Source organism: Hippocampus bargibanti, linkage group LG03 (genome assembly GCF_051943395.1).
Source record: "Hippocampus bargibanti isolate YZ-2025 linkage group LG03, ASM5194339v1, whole genome shotgun sequence".
NCBI lineage: Eukaryota > Metazoa > Chordata > Actinopteri > Syngnathiformes > Syngnathidae > Hippocampus > Hippocampus bargibanti.
In genome coordinates, this window is record NC_142736.1 from 6,626,671 (window position 1) to 6,646,426 (window position 19,756).

At 41.8% G+C, this 19,756-nt stretch overlaps 1 protein-coding gene across 1 annotated transcript in view; it reads left to right on the top strand.

Moving 5' to 3' along the window:
• Nucleotides 1–19,756, top strand: part of cemip (cell migration inducing hyaluronidase 1) — a 121,679-nt gene that overhangs the window by 81,805 nt on the left and 20,118 nt on the right. The window contains exons 20-23 of the mRNA XM_088991758.1: nt 2,925–3,105; nt 3,321–3,536; nt 15,006–15,217; nt 17,796–17,981. Coding sequence (XP_088847884.1) covers nt 2,925–3,105; nt 3,321–3,536; nt 15,006–15,217; nt 17,796–17,981 — 795 coding nt within the window. The remainder of the gene's footprint in view (nt 1–2,924; nt 3,106–3,320; nt 3,537–15,005; nt 15,218–17,795; nt 17,982–19,756) is intronic.

Here is a 19,756-nt window from a genome sequence, read left to right on the forward strand (position 1 = left end):
TAATACATTTGATTTCTAAGCACCTTTCAAAACTCTCAAGGACACTTTACAGTCACAGGATTTTTTTATGTGGGTGAGCAGCGGCAGCCATTCGCGCCAGCGTTCACTCTACCCGGAAGTAACACAGCAGCAAAGTTATGAACGGAAGAGGAAAGGAAAGAAAGGAAACAAAAAATAAATAATAAATAAATAATCATTCACTTTCACTTACATCAATATGTTGCGTAGTAGCTTTTACTTTGCTTCCCTCATACATTAAAGGACAACCGACGTCTCCGGACAAGTTGTGTCCATAATTTGTAAAATGGCTTCAAATGACTTCTACTGAGCGTATCTTACAAAGATTCCACCGCATATACAGTGAGACCTCAACTTACGAACTTAATTGGTTCCCAGACAGTGTGTAAGGCGAAGAGTGTGTATCTAAAAAAAAAAAAATCCCATAGGAAACCATTAAAATGGGAATAATCCGTTCCCGGGTTTCCATAAAATATACTTTTCAACTAAATAAGCCTTAAAACTACACACAACATACCTTATTCTATGTATAATAAATGTGCTATTGTATTGAAAGAAATCCACTGCATTGTATCATAAAGTCACTTTATTTACATTTGTGATGGTCATTGATGGCTTGATGGAATAGCGTTAGAGGTCGAAGGTCAAAGGGAATTGCTGTTTGGAAAGAGACACACATTACATGAGGACTGTAATGTAATAAAGTTTTATTTACATTTCTGATGGTCGTTGATGGCTTATGGAAGGAGAGTCACCTTCCATAAGCACTGTTGGTAACTTAACCTGTGGTGCTGTTTGGCCGTGTGCTTCCGCCGAAGATCACTCCGCCAGCCGTGGTGGGTGTGTATTATGAAAATAGTGCTTATTATAAGGTTTAATTTTCAGAAATTTGACATTTGTAAGACGAAAAGTTTGTAAAATAAGGTGTAAGTAAATTGAGGTCTCACTGTATCTATATTTTACGTTTTAAGACTCGCGCTAAATATTCAGGTAGTCTTGTTTTTGAGTTGGTGACGAGTCAGTACGTGACATCACTAAAGGACCGTAAAAAAGACGCATTATAGCGGTCCTTCCATCACATCAATGTATTTTGCTGTACTTGTTTGTTCTGGGGACCTCGTGTTGCACCCAAAAGCCGCCAGAAGGCCAGAAGAGAGCGTCCAAGCGCCATATAAGGAATTTATCCTTATATGCACACGACACAAATTCTTTAATCAATTGCAAACATGTATGCTTTCCTCTTCAGAACTATTTGAATCATATTCATAACTTGAGGTGTAACAAGAAAGCATATTCTCCGAATCTGAAGCCATTGTTTTGATTGACTAGCAATGCAAGACGTCTTGGCGTGACGTCACGAACTGGGGGCGGGACTTTCTGAAAATTCCCAATTTGCAGCTCAATTTTTTGCAGATTTTGGACACTTTAAGTAATTTTTATTTGTGCTTTGCATTTGACTAAAAATATCATACTGCGTGTTTTGGGTATTTTAGATGCTATAAAACGTTTTTCTGGTGTCAGTTAGGAAACAAAAAAGTGATGTCGGTTGTCCTTTAAAGCTTTTCTTTTTTTCGTTTCTTGGTCTGCAAGTGTCAATTTTGTAGCTCCTTTAGCAATCCAACATTTGGGATGGATTTGAAATTAACAATAATGTCACGTTCCAAAGGAGGCAGGGAGCAACTGACTTGTCGGAACGAAATGGAACGTCTGGATCCCCAAGTAGGCGACTGAGAGAGAGGTCCGTGCAGGATGTTTAATAATACAACAAAAGGCACTGGTCCGAAAAAAGGATTACCAGGGGAATAATCAGAAATAAAGAAAGCTAAAACACGACGCGTAAGGGGGCAAGGGGAAAAACGACCCGCCTACTCCGCCAAAAGTAAATCGCACACGGTGCTGCAGAATAGTACTGAAGAAAAAACATATATGGTTGGCAAGACTTTATTATCAGAATTCTGACTTTATTCTCAGAATTCTGACTTTATTCTGAGAATTATGACTTTAAAGTCAGAATGGCCGGGCGTCCGTCTAGGTGTTCTGCGTGTGAAATGAAATTGGTGTGAAATGTGGTAAAGTCTGGAGTCCGGTAGTGGAGCCCCTGGCTGCAGTTCTATGGTGCAGTCATACGGTCTGTGTGGTGGCAGTGATTGCGCGTTGTCTTTGCTGAATGCCTCCCGCAGATCATGATAAAAACGCGGCACGCCCTCGAGACAGATCTCTTTGGGCGAGCCGCCACGGGAGGGGTCTCGTCCTGCCGTAGCTGACCAAGTATGCAAATTGCCAAACGAACGTTCGTTTGGCAATTTGCGAGAGGATTTAACAAACATTATGTGTCATAATTTTTCGCGTCTTCGAACGTTCGTTTGACAATTTGCATACTCCAATTGCATACAGGCCAATCAGAAGCCTGCTTCGGACTACATCCTGACTCAAAAGTGTACTTCAGAGTTTTGAAACCCGCTGAGAAAGTGGAGTCCTCCTAGTGTTAAGCAGGCAACACAACGCAAACGTTGCACGCCCGCACGCGACAACAGTTGGTCACGGAGAGAGCGATACACCCGTGCGCCGCTTAGCTCCCCACCCTCGCGTACTCACTCACGCGTCGTATTAGCGTTCGAACACCGATTGATGTTCGAACACCGAAGCAAGAATATCTCGAATATTTTGTTCGAACACTGATTTGTTCGAACAGTGAGGCGTTCGAGAACCGAGGTGCCACTGTACTTTTGTTTTGATCTAACACTGTTTATTTTATATTGAATATGTGGTTTGAGAAAATGTATATATAAATGTAAATATAATATATGACCTGAAATGAAGAGTCAAGTAGGAAGTTAGTCCGCTTCCCTGCAAACAGGTTAAGCAAGATATCTGGGGGGAAAACTCTTGAGTTTGTTTCTGTGCAGTGATTTCCCGATCCGGGGCATGCAGATCTACGATGGCCCAATCACTGTGCACAACTGTACATTTCGTAAATATGCAGCACTGGAGGGACGCCACAGCAGCGCTTTTGGTTTTAGGCTCAACAACTCATGGCAGAGTTGCCCCAACAATAATGTGACAGACATCACCTTTGACCACGTACCTGTAAGTCTGAGTTGTGTGTTCGAGCTTGGAAACAAAGTTTATACAAATCAATATCTTTATTGATTCCCTTATTATGGGGCTACATGTTAAAACATACATTCCTCACTCGACACAGGGTCTTCAATCAATCACATTATTTTTCAACGCATGTGAATATTGACAAATTTACTGTCTAGATTTTTTTTGATGAAAATTGCTCATTCTGCCTCACACAGATTACTTCGCGGGTGTTTTTTGGGGAGCCTGGTCCGTGGTTTAATAAGATGCAGATGGATGGGGACAAGACTACTATTTTCCATGACATTGATGGCTCTGTGAGTGAGTATCCTGGAGCTTATCTGGTGAAGGAAGACAACTGGCTGCTGCGTCACCCTGAGTGCATTGATGTGCCCGATTGGAGAGCTGCCATTTGCAGTGGGCACTACGCACAGGTAAGGTCATTGGAATAACTCAAATTGATAGAAAGCTAGCTAGTTAGCTAATATATAGCTAGCTAGATAATAATAATAATAATAATAATAATAATAATAATAATAATAATAATAATAATAATATATTTAATTTACAAGGGCCTTTCAGAACACCAAAGAGCACTTTACAATAAAAAGAACAATACACAGACAAACAAAACCATAAATAAATGCTAAATAATAAAATAGCTGTGAGAGTGACTGTTGTACGTCTTTGTGTGCCCTGCGATTGGCTGGCAACCAATTCAGGGTGTCCCCCGCCTCGTGCCCGAAGACAGCTGAGATAGGCTCCAGCAACCCCCGCGACCCTAATGAGGAATAAGCGGTACGGAAAATGAGATGATATATATATATATATATATATATATATATATATATATATAATGTAGCCACAAGGGGGCAGTGTCTTATTGTGCCGGTCCCAAGCCCGGATAAATACAGAGGGTTGTGTCCGAGGTAAAAAAAAAAAAATGCGAAACAAATATGCGAATCAAACCTATGAATCCCATACCGGATAGGTCAAGGCCCGGTTTAACAACGGCCGCCATTGGTACTGTTGACCTTCAGGGTGCCAGTGGAAAATGGACTACTGTTGGTCGAAGAAGGAGAGGAGGGAGGTGTGCCCGGAGGAAAAGAGAGAAATGGAATGCCAAGAGTATAGAACTAAGAGTAGGAACTTTGAATGTAGGAACAATGACAGGTAAAGGTAGAGAGCTGGTTGACATGATGCAGAGAAGGAAGGTAGACATACTGTATGTCCAGGAGCCCAGGTAGAAAGGGAGCAAGGCTAGAAGCTTAGGGTCAGGGTTTAAGATGTTCTATCATGGTGAACACAGAAAGAGAAATGGAGTTGGGGTTATCTTAAAAGAGGAGTTTGTTAGGAATGTCTTAGATATAAAAAGAGTAGCAGATAGAATGATGAGTCTGAAGCTAGAAATTGAAGGCGTGATGTTCAAAGTTGTTTGTGGGTATGCCCCACAAGTAGGAGAAATTTTGGTTGGACTTTGATGAAGTCATACAGAACATCCCGAGAAGTGAGAGGGTTGTAATTGGAGACTTCAATGGACATGTTGGCGCAGGAAACAAAGATGATGAGGAGGTGATGGGCAGGTTTGGACTCCAGATGAGGAACGCTGAAGGACCGATGGTGGTTGACTTTGCTAAGAGAATGCAAATATTGTGATATAATATTGTGAATACTTTCTTTCAGGAGAGACAGTAACATAGAACCTATAAGAGTGGAGGCAGAAGTACACAGGTAGACTACATTTTGTGTCAAAAGGCGCCATCTAAAGGAAATCAGTGACTGCAAAGTAGTGGTTGGTGAGAGTGTAGCCAGACAGCATAGGTTGGTGGTGTGTAGGATAATGCTGGTATTGAGGAAGATGAAGAAACCAAAGGCTGAAGTGAGGACAAAATGGTGGACGTTGAAAAAGGAAGAGTGTTGCATGGCATTTAGGAAGGAGGTGGGACAAGCACTGGGTGGGCAAGAGGTCCTTCCAGATGACTGGCAAACTACGGCGAACATAATCAGAGACACAGGTCGGAAAGTACTTGGTGTATCGAGTGGAAGAAAGGTAGCTAAGGAGACTTGGTGGTGGAATGGGTAGGTGCAGGAGTGTATACAGAGAAAGAGGTTAGCAAAGAAGAACTGACACTGAGAGGATGGACGGGAGTAGACAGCAGTACAAGGAGATGCAGCGCACGGTTAAAGTAAAGGTGGCAAAGGCCAAACAAGAGGCCTATGTTGACTTGACTGGTGGTGTTCCTGACTGGGTTATTCAAACAGAGCTTAGATGGTGAACAGATGCCTGAAGAATGGAGACGAAGTGAACTCGTGCCCATTTTTAAGAACAAAGGAGATGTGCAGAGTTGTACTAACTACAGAGGAATAAAGTTGATGAGCCATACAATGAAACTCTGGGAAAAAGTGGTTGAAGCTAGACTAAGAGCAGAAGTGAACATTTGTGAGCAGCGGTATGTATGGCTTCATGCCAAAAAAGAGTACGACAGATGCAGTGTTTGCTTTAAGAATGCTGATAGAGAAGTACAGAGAAGGTCAGAAGGAATTGCATTGTGTCTTTGTAGATCTGGAGAAAGCGTACGACAGGGTGCCCAGAGAAGAGCTGTGGTATTGCATGAAGAAGTCTGGAGTGACAGAAAAGTATGTCAGAGCGGTGCAAGACATGTTTCATGACTGTAGGACAGTTGTGAGGTGTGCTGTCGGTTTGACGGAGGAATTCAACGTGGAGGTGAGCCCCTTCTTATTTGCAGGTTGGATAGGATCAGGAATGAGTACATTAGAGGCTTTGGAGAGAAAGTCAGAGAGGCCAGACTGAAATGGTTTGGACTTCACCAGAGGAGAGAGAACAACTATATCGGGAGAAGGATACTGAATCTTGAACTGCCAGGCAGGAGACCGAGAGGAAGACCGAAGAGGAGGTTTATGGATGTGGTCAAAGAGGACGTGAAGGTTTCTGGTGTGTGAGAAGAGGATGCACAAAACCGGGATAGATGGAGGACATTGATTCGCTGTGGCAACCCCTGAAGGGAAAAGAAGATATATATATATATATATATATATATTGATCTGTAGTGGCATCAGCCATCCACTATGGCATTGTCTGCTGGTCAGGCAGCATCACCACCCGGGACAGAAAAAGACTGGAGCGCCTTGTCAAGCGGGCCAGTTCTGTCGTGGGCTGCTCGCTGGACTCTCTGGAGGAGGTGGGCAACAGACGGACGCTAGCTAAACTAAAAGCTATGATGGACAGCCCCTCCCACCCCCTCCTGCCCACCCTGACAGCACTGGGTAGCTCCTTTAGCCAGAGACTATTACACCCGCGTTGCAAGAAGGAGAGGTACCGCCGCTCGTTCCTACCGACTGCTGTCAGGCTTCACAATTCTCAATGATCACATGTGAAAAAAGAAAAAAAAAACTGGACACTTGTAAATATGGGTTGTTGCAATATATCAAAAAGCATTTCTTGATTCTGCACTATGTACAGTTTTTCTTATGGAATGGTTTTGCACATTTACATCTGCACAGTATACAGTTGACACTTTATTTTGTTATGCTTAGAATATCTTGTTTTCTATCCTTTCACCCCCACCCCTACCCCATCCTTTTTCAATTGCTGCTGTGGACTGCAAATTTCCCCATTGTGGGACGAATAAAGGTATATATATATATATATATATATATATATATATATATATATATATATATATATATATATATATAGTGGTATCTCGGTTCTCGAACGCCTCACAGTTCGAACAACATATTCAAGATATTCTTGCTTCGGCGTTCGAACATCAATCGGTGTTCGAACACCATTACGACGCGTGAGTGCGTACGCGAAGGTGGGTAGCTGAGCGGCGCACAGGTGTATCGCTCTCTCCGTGACCAACTGTTGGCGCGTGCGGGCGTGCAACGTTTGCGTTGTGTTGCCTGCTTAACACTACGAGGACTCCACTTTCTCACTCTGAAGTACACTTTTGAGTCAGGGTTTAGTCCGAAGCATGCTTCTGATTGGCTGCCGGTGCCGAGTATGCAAATTGCCAAACGAACGTTCGAAGACGCGAAAAATTATGACACATAATGTTTGTTAAATCCTCTCGCAAATTGCCAAACGAACGTCCGTTTGGCAATTTGCATACTCGGCACCGGCAGCCAATCAGAAGCATGCTTCGGATTACACCCTGACTCAAAAGTGTACTTCAGAGTTTTGAAACCCGCTGAGAAAGTGGAGTCAACGTGGCTCGTAGCGATTTGTTACCCGCTTACTACGCCAAAAAGCAAATGGCACACGAGGGTGCTAAATGACGCAAGCCCGGAAGATGACATACATTTACGGGACGCAGGGAAAATACCTATATACAGGTTTGGCTTCATCAATTCTCTGATTTCCCCAGACACATAAATGGACACACACTAGATTTTATTTGCTGCTCTGGTCTTTCCCACTCCAATTGTACAGCTAATGAACTTCCTATCACTGACCATTTCCTTGTTTCATTTAATATTTCCATCATCCTCTCTCTCTCTCTCTCCAAACCACCCCGCATTATCACTTATCAACTTATCGAAATATCAGACATTAACACTGTCACCCTCGCTGCAATGATTGCCACCCTGAATCTGGACGAACTTGTTTCCCGTTACGACGCGGACCTCACTAACACTCTCAACGCGCTTGCTCATTTAACGTTCCGGTCTGTACAATTTACTCGGTCCGCCCCCTGCATGGTTCACCACTCATCTCTGTTCCATCAAATCTAAACCTCTGCAACTTGAAAGACTTTACAGGAAAACCGGTCTCACTGCTCACAAGGACATTTACACAGCTCGACTCACCCAGTACAAGGACTATCTCATGGGCAAAGTCACAATGGTACTCTGGTCTCATCGACTCGAATACTGGAAACACTCGGGCTCTCTTATCTCTGTATAACAAATCATTCAACTCCCTGTCTCTCTTCCCCCGACACTTTTATTCCTCAGACACCTGCAACACTCTGCTTCTATTTTTTAATGAAAAGATTAACAAAATCCACCAGCATCCAGGCTTCTCTGTACACCTCCCCTCCCACAACCTTCCTACTCCTTATCAACCGTTATTGATAGTGTTTTTATGCACATTCGTAAACATTATGTTATTTCATGTTTAGCTTCGTACATTTTATGTTATTTCATGTTTAGATCAGTACATAGTATGTTATTGCATGTTTAATTTAGTCTACATGGCTTTATGAAGCTTATTAGTTGAATAGTTGCGAAAGCAGAATGTAACACGTACAGTAAAGTCTCGTTATATCGATATTCTCGGGAGTCGAAAAAAATATCATTATAACCGGTATATCGATATATCCGATCCTGGGGGGCGGGGGGAATGCGTAAATGGAGAATCTTTGTTATGGCATGTAATTTCATCATTGGGTTCATGGATTGCGTATCTAACATGTTTTTTTGTACAGTAGTGAAGTGAAAAATAAAGTTGTGCGTAAAATAAAAACGCCTTTACACTTTTTAATGACTATTTCGTTTCAAAAATGCAACCAACCAATGCTAAATCGTCAAGTTCTATTCACACGAAGCCACGAACGCCAGCATGTACAATCATAGGAAAAACAGTGATTGTTACAAGCAAGAAAGATATCTGGATGCAACACAATTAAATACTGTACATGAATGAAAAACCAAAACGTTTACATAACTTACGTGACAGTTCGAGAGTGCCTGAATAGAATGCCGGCGCGCAGCTGTGACGTAACAACAGCTTTTTGTCTGAGAATCGTGTTGCATCCTGAAGCCGCCAGTAGAGGGCCCCCAGGCTCCATAGGATACAGTATACAGTATATATTTAATCGATTGCAAAAATGTATGCTTTACTCTCTCTTCTGTGTTTGAATCATATCCATGAATGGATGTGTAACAAGAAAGCATATTCTCCGAATCTGAAACCATTATTTGGATTCTCCAGCAATGCAAGACGTCTTGCCGTGACTTGAAGTCATTTTTATTGGTGTTTTATTATACTGTGTGTTTTGGGTATTGTAGATGCTATAAAACCTTTTTCTGATGTCAGTCAAGAAACACAAAAAGTGATGTTGGTTAACCTTTAATGCACAGTATGGAATGTACAGTCATTTTCAAAATCATCACGCTTCAGCAGACAAAACAACAAACATTGTTGCAAAAAACGCTTGCATTCATATAACAGTACATGTACGTCTGTGTAAGCTCTCAGTCGTACAGGAGTGGTCCATCGATGAGAAGGTTTCTTCAGCCGTCATCTGTACAAAAGTGAAGGTTTCGGACGTTTCGCCTCCTATCCAAGAGGCTTCGTCAGCGAACTAAAGTCTGACTGGTCGTATCGGCCTCATTTATATATCCCTAATGTCCAGACCTGGTGGCGCCGGACACAGCTATGATAGGTCCCTACTCTCAGGTTGGGGGGGGGGGGGGGCGGAGGCTACGCACACTGACCAATCCTTACTTTTTGACTCTAACCACCCTTTACAACATAAACTAGGAGTTATCAGAACCCTCCAGCATAGGGCTAAACTAATACCAACTAGCACTGAAGGTAGAGAAAAGGAGTCAAAACATATCAGGAGAGCACTCACTAACTGTGGGTACCCTCAGTGGTCATTCAACAAATGTCAGAAAGAAAGAATAGCGAACGAAACCAATAATTCTCAAGATTCTAAAAGGAGAGGAGTAGCAGTATCGTACATTGCAGGAGTTTCTGAAAAATTACAAAGAGTCCTTTGGCAACATAAAATTCCTACTTATTTCAAACCGATAAACACGTTAAGGCAAAAATTAGTGCATCCAAAAGATAGGCTACCAAATGAAAAACAAAGTAATGTAGTTTATTCCATACATTGTAAGAATGAAAATTGTAAAGAGCAGTACATTGGGGAGACTCAACAAATTCTCAAAAAAAGACTTTATCAACATCGCAGGGATAATACTAGTGGGCCTCAATCGGCAGTACATTTGCACCTAAAAGCTAGCAACCACTCATTTGACGACAATGAGGTTAAAATCTTAGCGAAAGAACATAGATGGTTTGAAAGGGGGGTAAAAGAGGCGATTCTTATAAAACAACAAAATCCTTCATTAAACCGGTCTGGTGGGGTGAGGTTCAATTTGGATCGTTCATACAATAGCCTGCTCAGGCAAAACAGGTTAGGGAACTTTCGCAATGCTGATGAGGGTCGTTATGCTGATGAGGTGATACCGGGGGGAGTGGGGGTAATAGGCCAGTCGTTAGTCAGGAATGTAGGAACAATCAGTGGGGCCACAGGGAGGGGTCCCGCGCCCCCCCCCCCCCCAACCTGAGAGTAGGGACCTATCATAGCTGTGTCCGGCGCCACCAGTTCTGGACATTAGGGATATATAAATGGGGCCGATACGACCAGTCAGACTTTAGTTCGCTGACGAAGCCTCTTGGATAGGAGGCGAAACGTCCAAAACCTTCACTTTTGTACAGATGACGGCTGAAGAAACCTTCTCATCAACAGTACATGTACATAACACTGCAATTAGTACGTATGTATGCTATTTAAAAAAGTCATCAATCTTCTTCTGCTTCCCATTTTTATATTTTAATATAAACAACGCTTTTGTCGATGTTGCAAAAGGTGTGCATTCAGTCGGTTCTTCTTCATCGTCATTATCATCATCACGGGAATCTTGCTTTGACCTCTGCTGCGATATCCGCATCTGATGAGCTTGGGAATGTCGCAATGTCTTTGTCGACTGCAACATACGATGCAATGTCGGCACCTTGTTTTTTTTTTGATTTCCTGATAATAATATGTAAGTTGTAATTTATCGGTACCCGTCATGTTAGCGCACGGCATGATTGTAAGTCTTTCTTTTGAACGTTTACCCCCGCGGCAATCCTCATCCTTGTAGATGTAGGATTTCTCTGGCTGCAGCTTGTAAAATAAACCAGTTTCGTCAGCGTTGTATATGTTGTCCATATATGTTGAAGACACACAGCTGCCGTCTGATACACACGAGCTGCTGTCTGAAAATGGCGTCTGCCCGCGAGAGCTGGTCACGTAACGAAGACACGTGACCAAGTCGACCAATGGTGCGACCGATGGCGTGTCACGTGACAAAGTCACACGGCCAAATCGACCAATAGCGCGAGCGATGGCGGCTCACGTGACCGAGTCGACCAATGGCGCGACCGATGGCGGCTCACGTAACCAAGACACGTGACCAAATTGACCAATGGCGCGACAAATATATCGATATAAACAAAACAAATGGCCGACGGGGGATGAAAAGGAGCACCGTAATAACCGGATTATCGTAATAACCGGGTATCGTACTAAACGGTACTAATTATACATAAAAAGACTATAAATGTGCAAGGGAAATGAAAATAGTATCGTAATAAGCGGTACTATCGATATAACCGATATCGATATAACGAGACTTTACTGTATTAACTTTCAGTCTAATGTTCTCCCAATACTTGTCCGTAGCGTTAGCGCAGAGCACCGATGCGTATGTGCAACTGTCGCGGCTTGGAATTGAAGCGGATTTATGTGGGACAGGAGATGTGAGACAATCTCTTTTCGTCAATGGATGCTACAGCTTTGTGTTTGCTTTCAACATTTAGCTTGTAGTAGACGTACAAATTCCACCATGACGTCCCTGATCCACTGCTGACATGGATGCTTTGATCCTCTCCTCTTTCAACTAGAACTGCTTCATGTCACCACAAAGAGGGTACAGCAAGTCCTGAAGAATGAATGACTCTGTGTCTTTGTGTTGTCATATTTGTTATTTTTTCAATTTTTTTTTCCCAAGATGGCGGCGCGTGAACACGCAGCGGCTCCCCTCTCCCGGCAAATTGGCGTTTTCATGTTTATGTTTGTTACAGTAATTATAAGAGCCTTGCATGCTGGGTCCGAGAGGACAGTAATTTCATCTGTGCTGTATGTCATGCATATTAGCATATTTGACAATAAAGCTGACTTTGACTTTGATGTCATGCATATTAGCATATTTGACAATAAAGCTGACTTTGACTTTGACTTAGCTGATTGAACAACACATCGCTGCTGTGTGACTTCCAATACTTGTCCGTAGCTGATTGGACGACAGATCGCTGCTGTGTACTTTTAAAACTAGTTTGAGCAGGCGGGCTTTGTTCTTCTTGGCTCCCCACTTCAGACGAGAAATGTTCTCCTTTTGTTTTACGAGAATAAAGTAGTTTTTTTCTGTTCACCATCTATTGTCCCCGCTGGTATTTCATCACAAAACTTTGTTGAACTCCAAACCAGATGAGAAACAGGAATTAGAACCGAACAGTTATCCTCTTTTGAACTCCCCCTTCCCTCAATAATTTAAGATTTCATAAAAAAATCCAAGAATTCTTTTCCAGTCAGCTCAACCCCCTCCCTACAATCCTGATCAAATCTTGCTTACACTGTGCTTCCTTTTATTTCAGACATTATTCACTCCTCGTTGTCCACTGGAATTGTTCTTGTACCACTCAAAACCGCAGCGATCACCCCAATCCTGAATATATATATATATATATATATATATATATATATATATATATATATATATATATATATATATATATATATATATATATATATATATATCCTCGTCTCACCCCCCATAGGTGGTGTCTGTCCCCCATTTCTTTTAACTCTGGTCCTCTACCAGAGGCCAGGAAGCTTGAGGGTTCTGCGCAGTATCCCTGCTGTTCCCAGCACTGTGCATTTCTGGACCGAGATATCCGATGTTGTTCCTGGGATCTGTTGCAACCACTCGTCGAGTTTGGGGGTCACTGCCCTGAGTGCTCCGACCACCACAGGCACGACTGTCACTTTACCTTCCAGGCTCTCTCCAGCTCCTCTCTGAGCTTGGTATTTCTCGATTTTCTCATGTTCCTTCTTTCTGATGTTTCCATCACTTGGGACCGCTACATCCACGACAATGGCTTTCCTTTTCCCTTTATCTAGGACCACAATATCTGGTTGGTTGGCCATTACCATCTTGTCAGTCTGTATCTGGAAGTCCCACAGGATCTTTGCTCGGTCATTCTCTACTACCTTGGGAGGTGTTTCCCATTTTGACCTTGGGGTTTCCAGTCCATACTCCGCACAGATGTTTCGGTAGACTATGCCAGCCACCTGGTTATGGCGCTCCATGTAGGCTTTCCCTGCCAGCATCTTACACCCTGCAGTTATGTGTTGGATTCTCTCAGGTGCCTCTTTGCACAACCTACACCTTGGGTCTTGCCTGGTGTGGTATATCCCTGCCTCTATGGCTCTGGTGTTCAGGGCCTGTGTTCGGTTTACTGCTATTACAACGGCTATGTGAAGTACCACCTGAAAGTCTCATGGAAACTGTGAATGCCGCACTGAGAGCGATACGGACTGGAACAATCACGGAAACCAATGAGCTGATATACGCTTCAGCATTAGTGATCCTAGAGATGCTTGGCTACAAGAGCAACTGTGAGAGCAACTGTAATAACAATACTATATATAAGTCAGAGAATTAATGAAGCCAAAACTGTCGAGATATATATATATATATATATATATATATGTTTAATGTTTAACCGCCACCCCCTCACTGCTGCGTTCTTGACCAATCACGTGGCTTTAACCGAAGAATGGGGGGCGAGGAATAGACAAAACAGTCGGCCACCATATATATATATATCGACAGTTTTGCCGTCATCAATTCTCTGACTTATATATAGTCAGTGATACAGTGATACATCGGTTTACAAACCCTTGGCTTATGAAGTTTTCATTTTATGAACGTTACATTTATCGAAATTTTACCTTGGCATACAAACTATTTTTCGGGATACACACGGAGCTGCCACAATGAGTGATGTGTCGTTTGCGAACGAGCGCGTTCTCCAAACAAGAAAATGGTGGCCGGCTGTTTTGTCCGCTATTCCTCGCCCCCATTCTTCGGTTAAAGCCACGTGATTGGTCAATAACGCAGCAGTGAGGGGGTGGTGGTTAAACATTATAGCGACAGGCAGACGACAGTGAGAGAGAGAGAGAGAGAGAGAGAGAGAGAGAGAGAGAGAGAGAGAGAGAGAGAGAGAGAGAGAGAAAACACACACACACACGAAAGGGAGACGACAGAGATTGAAACAAAAAACAAAAGTGAAAAAAAAACAAAAGTGAAATGGTGAGAAAATGGATAGAAAACAGTGAAATTTGGACTCAACTTTGATAGTTCAAAAGCAGAGTGCAGACTGGAAGGTTAAAATGTCCCATCAATCAGGCTCCACAAATAACCCGCACAAGCCATCTGTCCACTTGATGCAAAAAGCTATCAACCCAGATAAACAGAACACAATTGATGAGGAAAAAGGTAAAATTATCTCAGAGAAAGCACCTCCAAGTGATCATTCCTCAAGATGGTGAAAGAAGAAGGCTACGTTCCTCATCACGTGTTTAATGCTGAGGCCACTCCATTCCATCAAGCCATCACAAAGGTAAATAAAATGACTTTATTATACAGTACAGTTTATGTCTTTAATTATCATACCATAGCACATTTATTATACGTAAAATAAGGTTTTTTTGTGTAGTTTTAAGGCTTAAAAAATTAGAAAGTAGAAAAGTATTTTTTATGGGGACCTGGGAACGGATTATTCTCATTTTAATGGTTTCCTTTGGGAAATTAATTTTTGGGAGACACACTTTTTTCCTTACACACTGTCTGGGAACCAATTAAGTTTGTAAGCCAAGGTATTATTATTATTATTATTATTATTATTATTATTATTATAAACAAGTGATGAGATTTCAAATTAAGAAAAATGTGTGTGAAAATATTTTACTCAGTAGGGAAAATCCTCTGCCTTTAGACTGCAATCAACCTTGCATCTCCATGTTTGTGTCCTCCAGATCTACGTCCAGACACGTAATCCTGCCGACCTGAACATGCACATAGTGAGAAATGAGTACCCTGACCGACCCCTGACATTAGAGGGTGCATTGGGAAAGAGGAAGCACTATCAGCAGTTCCAACCAGTCATCACACTGTCAAAGGGGTACACGATCCATTGGGACCAAGCTGCAGCAGCTGAGGTTATCATCTGGCTTATAAACTTCAACAAGTAAGCAAAACATCAGCAGAATCTCCAACATCACACCGCAACATTATTATGATACGTTGCCAAAAAGCATTTTTCTTGTTGTATCCATTCAATTTTTCAGTCACGATACTTGAATATATATTGGATATTTATTTATTTATACACTGCAATGCATTAGCACCAGTACACCCACTAATTTTTGCATCTGTCAAATCATGAGCAATCGTATTTTATGCCATTGATAGATTGAATGTCATTGTCTGTGCCACCAAAAATCCAATGATGTTGAGACTTTTTTTTCAAAGAACTAAAAACAGTATACATACGATGATTTACCAGTGAATACCAGATTGGGTATACAAGGACCATCCCCAAATTGCTAAATCATTCATAAGCAAAGTGTGGCGAGATTCACCTCTTTGTGAACAACTGTCTAACAAAATAGTCAAACAATTTAAAGGACAACCGACACCATTTTTTTGTTTCCTAACTGACATCAGAAAAACATTTCATAGCATCTAAAATACCCAAAGCACGCAAGCTGATATTTCTAGTCAAATGCAAAACACCAATAAAAATGACTTAAAGTTTGCTAAAACTGCAACAAATTGAGCTGCAAATGGGGGATTTTCAGAAAGTCCCGCCCCCAGTTAGTGATGTCACACCAAGACCTCGAGAATCAAAACAATGGCTTCAGATTCGGAGAAGATACTTTCTCGTTACTCATCCAGTTATGAATATGATCAAAATCGTTCTGAAGAGGACAGCATAAATGTTTGCAATCGATTAAAGGAGTCCTCCCATATCAATTCGAGTCATCAATGACAGCAATGTACCACCCAGAAAATGCAGAAGATGGCGCCCAAGCTCCGTTGGAAATGGGCTGATTTGTCTGCTGGGAATTTGTGTCAACTAGTATCAAATAGTGGTCTTGGTGCAACACACAACGATTCACCATCGTGTTATTTATGTGTTTTCCTTCTAATTTTGCCAACAACATAGATCAACATGAAGTTTTCAGACCAAACAAAGTACCGCAAAATGCATTGTGTGTCGCTTTCTCAGCCAGGGGCGTTCCAAACGTGACGTCACGTGGGGATCGTCATCAACTCGACAACAAGACTTCCTGAATATTCAGCGCGAGTCTTAAAACGTAAAATATAGCTATAGGCCGTGGAATCTTTGTAAAATACGCTCAGTAGAAGTAATTTGAAGTTATTTTACAAACTATGGGCACAATTTGGCGTCGGTTGTCCTTTAAGCACCCACAACATATTGTACGATTGCTTGTAATTTAGGGATTTCCTCGTCATCTATGGTTCATTGTATCATCAATAGGTTCCGAGAGTCTGGAGAAATTACTATACGTAGGCGGGAAGGCCAAAATTCAACATTGAATTCTATGACGTTCGATCCCTCACTGCCATCAAAATCAAATGTCAATATGAAAAGTATATCACCACAAACAACATTTCAGAAAACAATATTAATGAATACTGTTTGGTAAATGCAAGTTAAAACTCTACTATGCAGATAAAAGGCCATTCATCAACAATGTTGGCTTGTCAAGGCCAGAGCTCGTCTACTATTGACTGACGCAAAATAAAAAGTATTCTCTGGTCTGATGAGTCCACTTTTCATATTGTCTTGGGAAATTGTGGGTGTTGTGTATGTCTTTTGTCATTGTAGGATGTGTCAACCTTACAGTGCAGATGTCATGGGTTCCGGCCTCCCTGCGTGGAGTTTGCATGTTCATGTGTTTTTTTCGTTTTTTTCGGGGTGCTCCGGTTTGCTCCCACATTCCCAAAACATGGATGGTAAGCTGATTGAACACAGGTTAAGGCCTGGGGGCCAAATCTGGCCTGCCACATCATTTCTTTCGGCCCGCGAAAGCAAATCAAACTTGTCATTCCATGATGCTTGCTAAATTCCGAACCAAATTTTCAAATTGTCCCATGTAAACTCCAATAAAGATCATTATTTTTTACTTTAAATTTGAAAACTAATTATTCATTAATTTTTTGGGTGCTCTATATGTAATATGTGGAGGGGATTAAAAATGTTAATGGCTTCCCCGAATTCATAATGTAACTTCAATATGACCCGCGGCAAAAAAAATGTTTGACACTTTTGCTCTAAATTGTGAGCGGTTGGTTGTTTCTGTGTGCTCTGCGATTGACTGGCAACTGGATCTGCCATGATCTGGTTGGCGACCAATGGGTGGCGCTGTCGGCCCCGCCTGCACCTGCACAGGTGCTGGTCGTCCCGAGATTAGGCGGACTGCCACGTTCGGATTGGTGTCCAATTTGTAGCGCTGTCAGCCCTGCCTGCTGCCTCGCAGGTGCTCGTCGTTACAATCAGTGACACTTAAAAGGACTCCCGACACGACCATCCGGTGTCAGGAATGTTTGTTGTATGCTTTGTATGCAATTGTATGCATTGTATGCTCTGCATGTGTTTGTTCTATTTCATGCTAATTGGAAATGTAACAACAAATTGTTTGCAGCCGGTTTCGGTATTTATCAGAAATGATTATTTTACGAATGACAAAACACAACTGCCTTAGATTTTTCTAAATCTCAATTATCTTTTTTTATAGAAAAGACTGGATCAATGTGGGTATATGCTACCCACAAGGAACCACCTTTGTTGTCATCTCAGACATTCACAATCGCCTGACCAAACAGACCCGCAAGACAGGAGTCTTCATGAGAACCATGCAGAGGGACAAGATCAACCACTCACATCTGACGAGAAACTATTACTATTGGGAGGAAGACACAGGGTCAGACACACCCACACATACGCACACACGCACATACAGACGCACACACGCACACACACACACACACACACACACACACACACACACACACACACACACACACACACACACACACACACACACACACACACACACACGCACACACCTTCACAGTGCTGCTAGGTCCACTGGGAGCGAATTTGGCGTCAGTGTCTCTGACATGGTCACACCGGTTGAAAAGCAAACATGTATGTTAAGGGCCATGTTGTCCAAAACCATATGAATGCATGCATAATAAGAAACCTAAAACACTTAATTTCATCATAAAAACTATAAATCAGTTACAGTTTCCATCTTTGTCACCTCTTTTGGGAACCTGAAACTAAAGAGATTTCAAATATTGTCTTTCATTATGACAGTATATATCTACAGTTAAAACACATTTTCATGACGGTTCAGGCTTGCGCCATGACAAAAACTGCCAAGGCCAAAAGTTGATAGTCTGTTTTGCACGCAGCACTGCTTTTACAACCTTAAAGGACAACCGACACAATTTTTTTTTGTTTCCTGACATCAGAAAAACGTTTTATAGCATCTAAAATACCCAAAACACGCAGGCTGATATTTTTAGTCAAATGCAAAACACCAATAAAAATGACTTAAAGTGTCCCAAAACTGCCATAAAATGAGCTCTAGAAATGGTGAGATACAGAAAGTTGTGCACCCTTGTTCGTGACGTCACGCTAGGATACACCGTCACAAACTTCCCTGCTCGAGAATCAATGGATTCAAAGAGTTCAGATTCGGAAAAGATGCTTTCTTGTTACTCATCCAGTTATGAAAATGATTCAGAATCAGAATCAGAATCAGAATACCTTTATTCGTCCCGCAATGGGGAAATTTGCAGTCCACAGCAGCAATTGAAGAGGGATGGGGTTGGGGTGGGAGTGAAAGGATAGAAAACAAGATATTCTAAGCATAACAAAAATAAAAATAAAAAAAAATATTCAAATAGTTCTGAAGACGAAAGCATAAATGTTTGCAATCGATTAAAGAAGTCCTTCCGTATCAATTCGAGCCGTCTGAACTCCAATGTAGCGTCCCAGAAAATGCACGAGATGGCGCACAAGCTCCGTTGGAAATGGGCTGATTTGTCTGCTGGGAATTTGTGTCAACTTAACACATTCATTATGCGTTTTACCACAATTGGTAGTCTTAGTGCGACACACAACGATTCACTGCCACGTTATTTATATAGTTTTCCTTGTAATTTCACGATCAACAGTGTTTTCAGCCAAAAAAAAGTGTCCAAAATGCATTGGGTGTCGCTTTTTCGGTCAGGGGCGTTCCAAATGTGATGTCACGTCAGGATCGTCAACTCGAAAAGAAGACTTCTTGAATATTCAGCGCGGGTCTTAACATTTAAATATAGCTATATGCTGTCGAATCTTTGTAAAATTTGGTCAGTAGAAGTCATTTGAAGTGATTTTACAAATTATAGATGCAACATGTCCAGAGGTGTAGGTTGTCCTTGAAACATTCTTATGAAGTCATTTGTCAGCTGTGCCCTCATATGAAATAACATTCCTTTCTTTGTAACCATGTTTTCCCCTTTATATGTGTTATTTAATTTAATAATGTTATGGAAAAGATAATTCATTCCATCACATTCACTTTGCTAAAAAGTACTGCATTTCACAACAAAAAAGACAGTTTAACACATTCTCAGTTCATCCCATGAGATCTCTTCCGTTTCGCAAACTCACCATCGTCTGCTACCTTCACTATCCAGGATA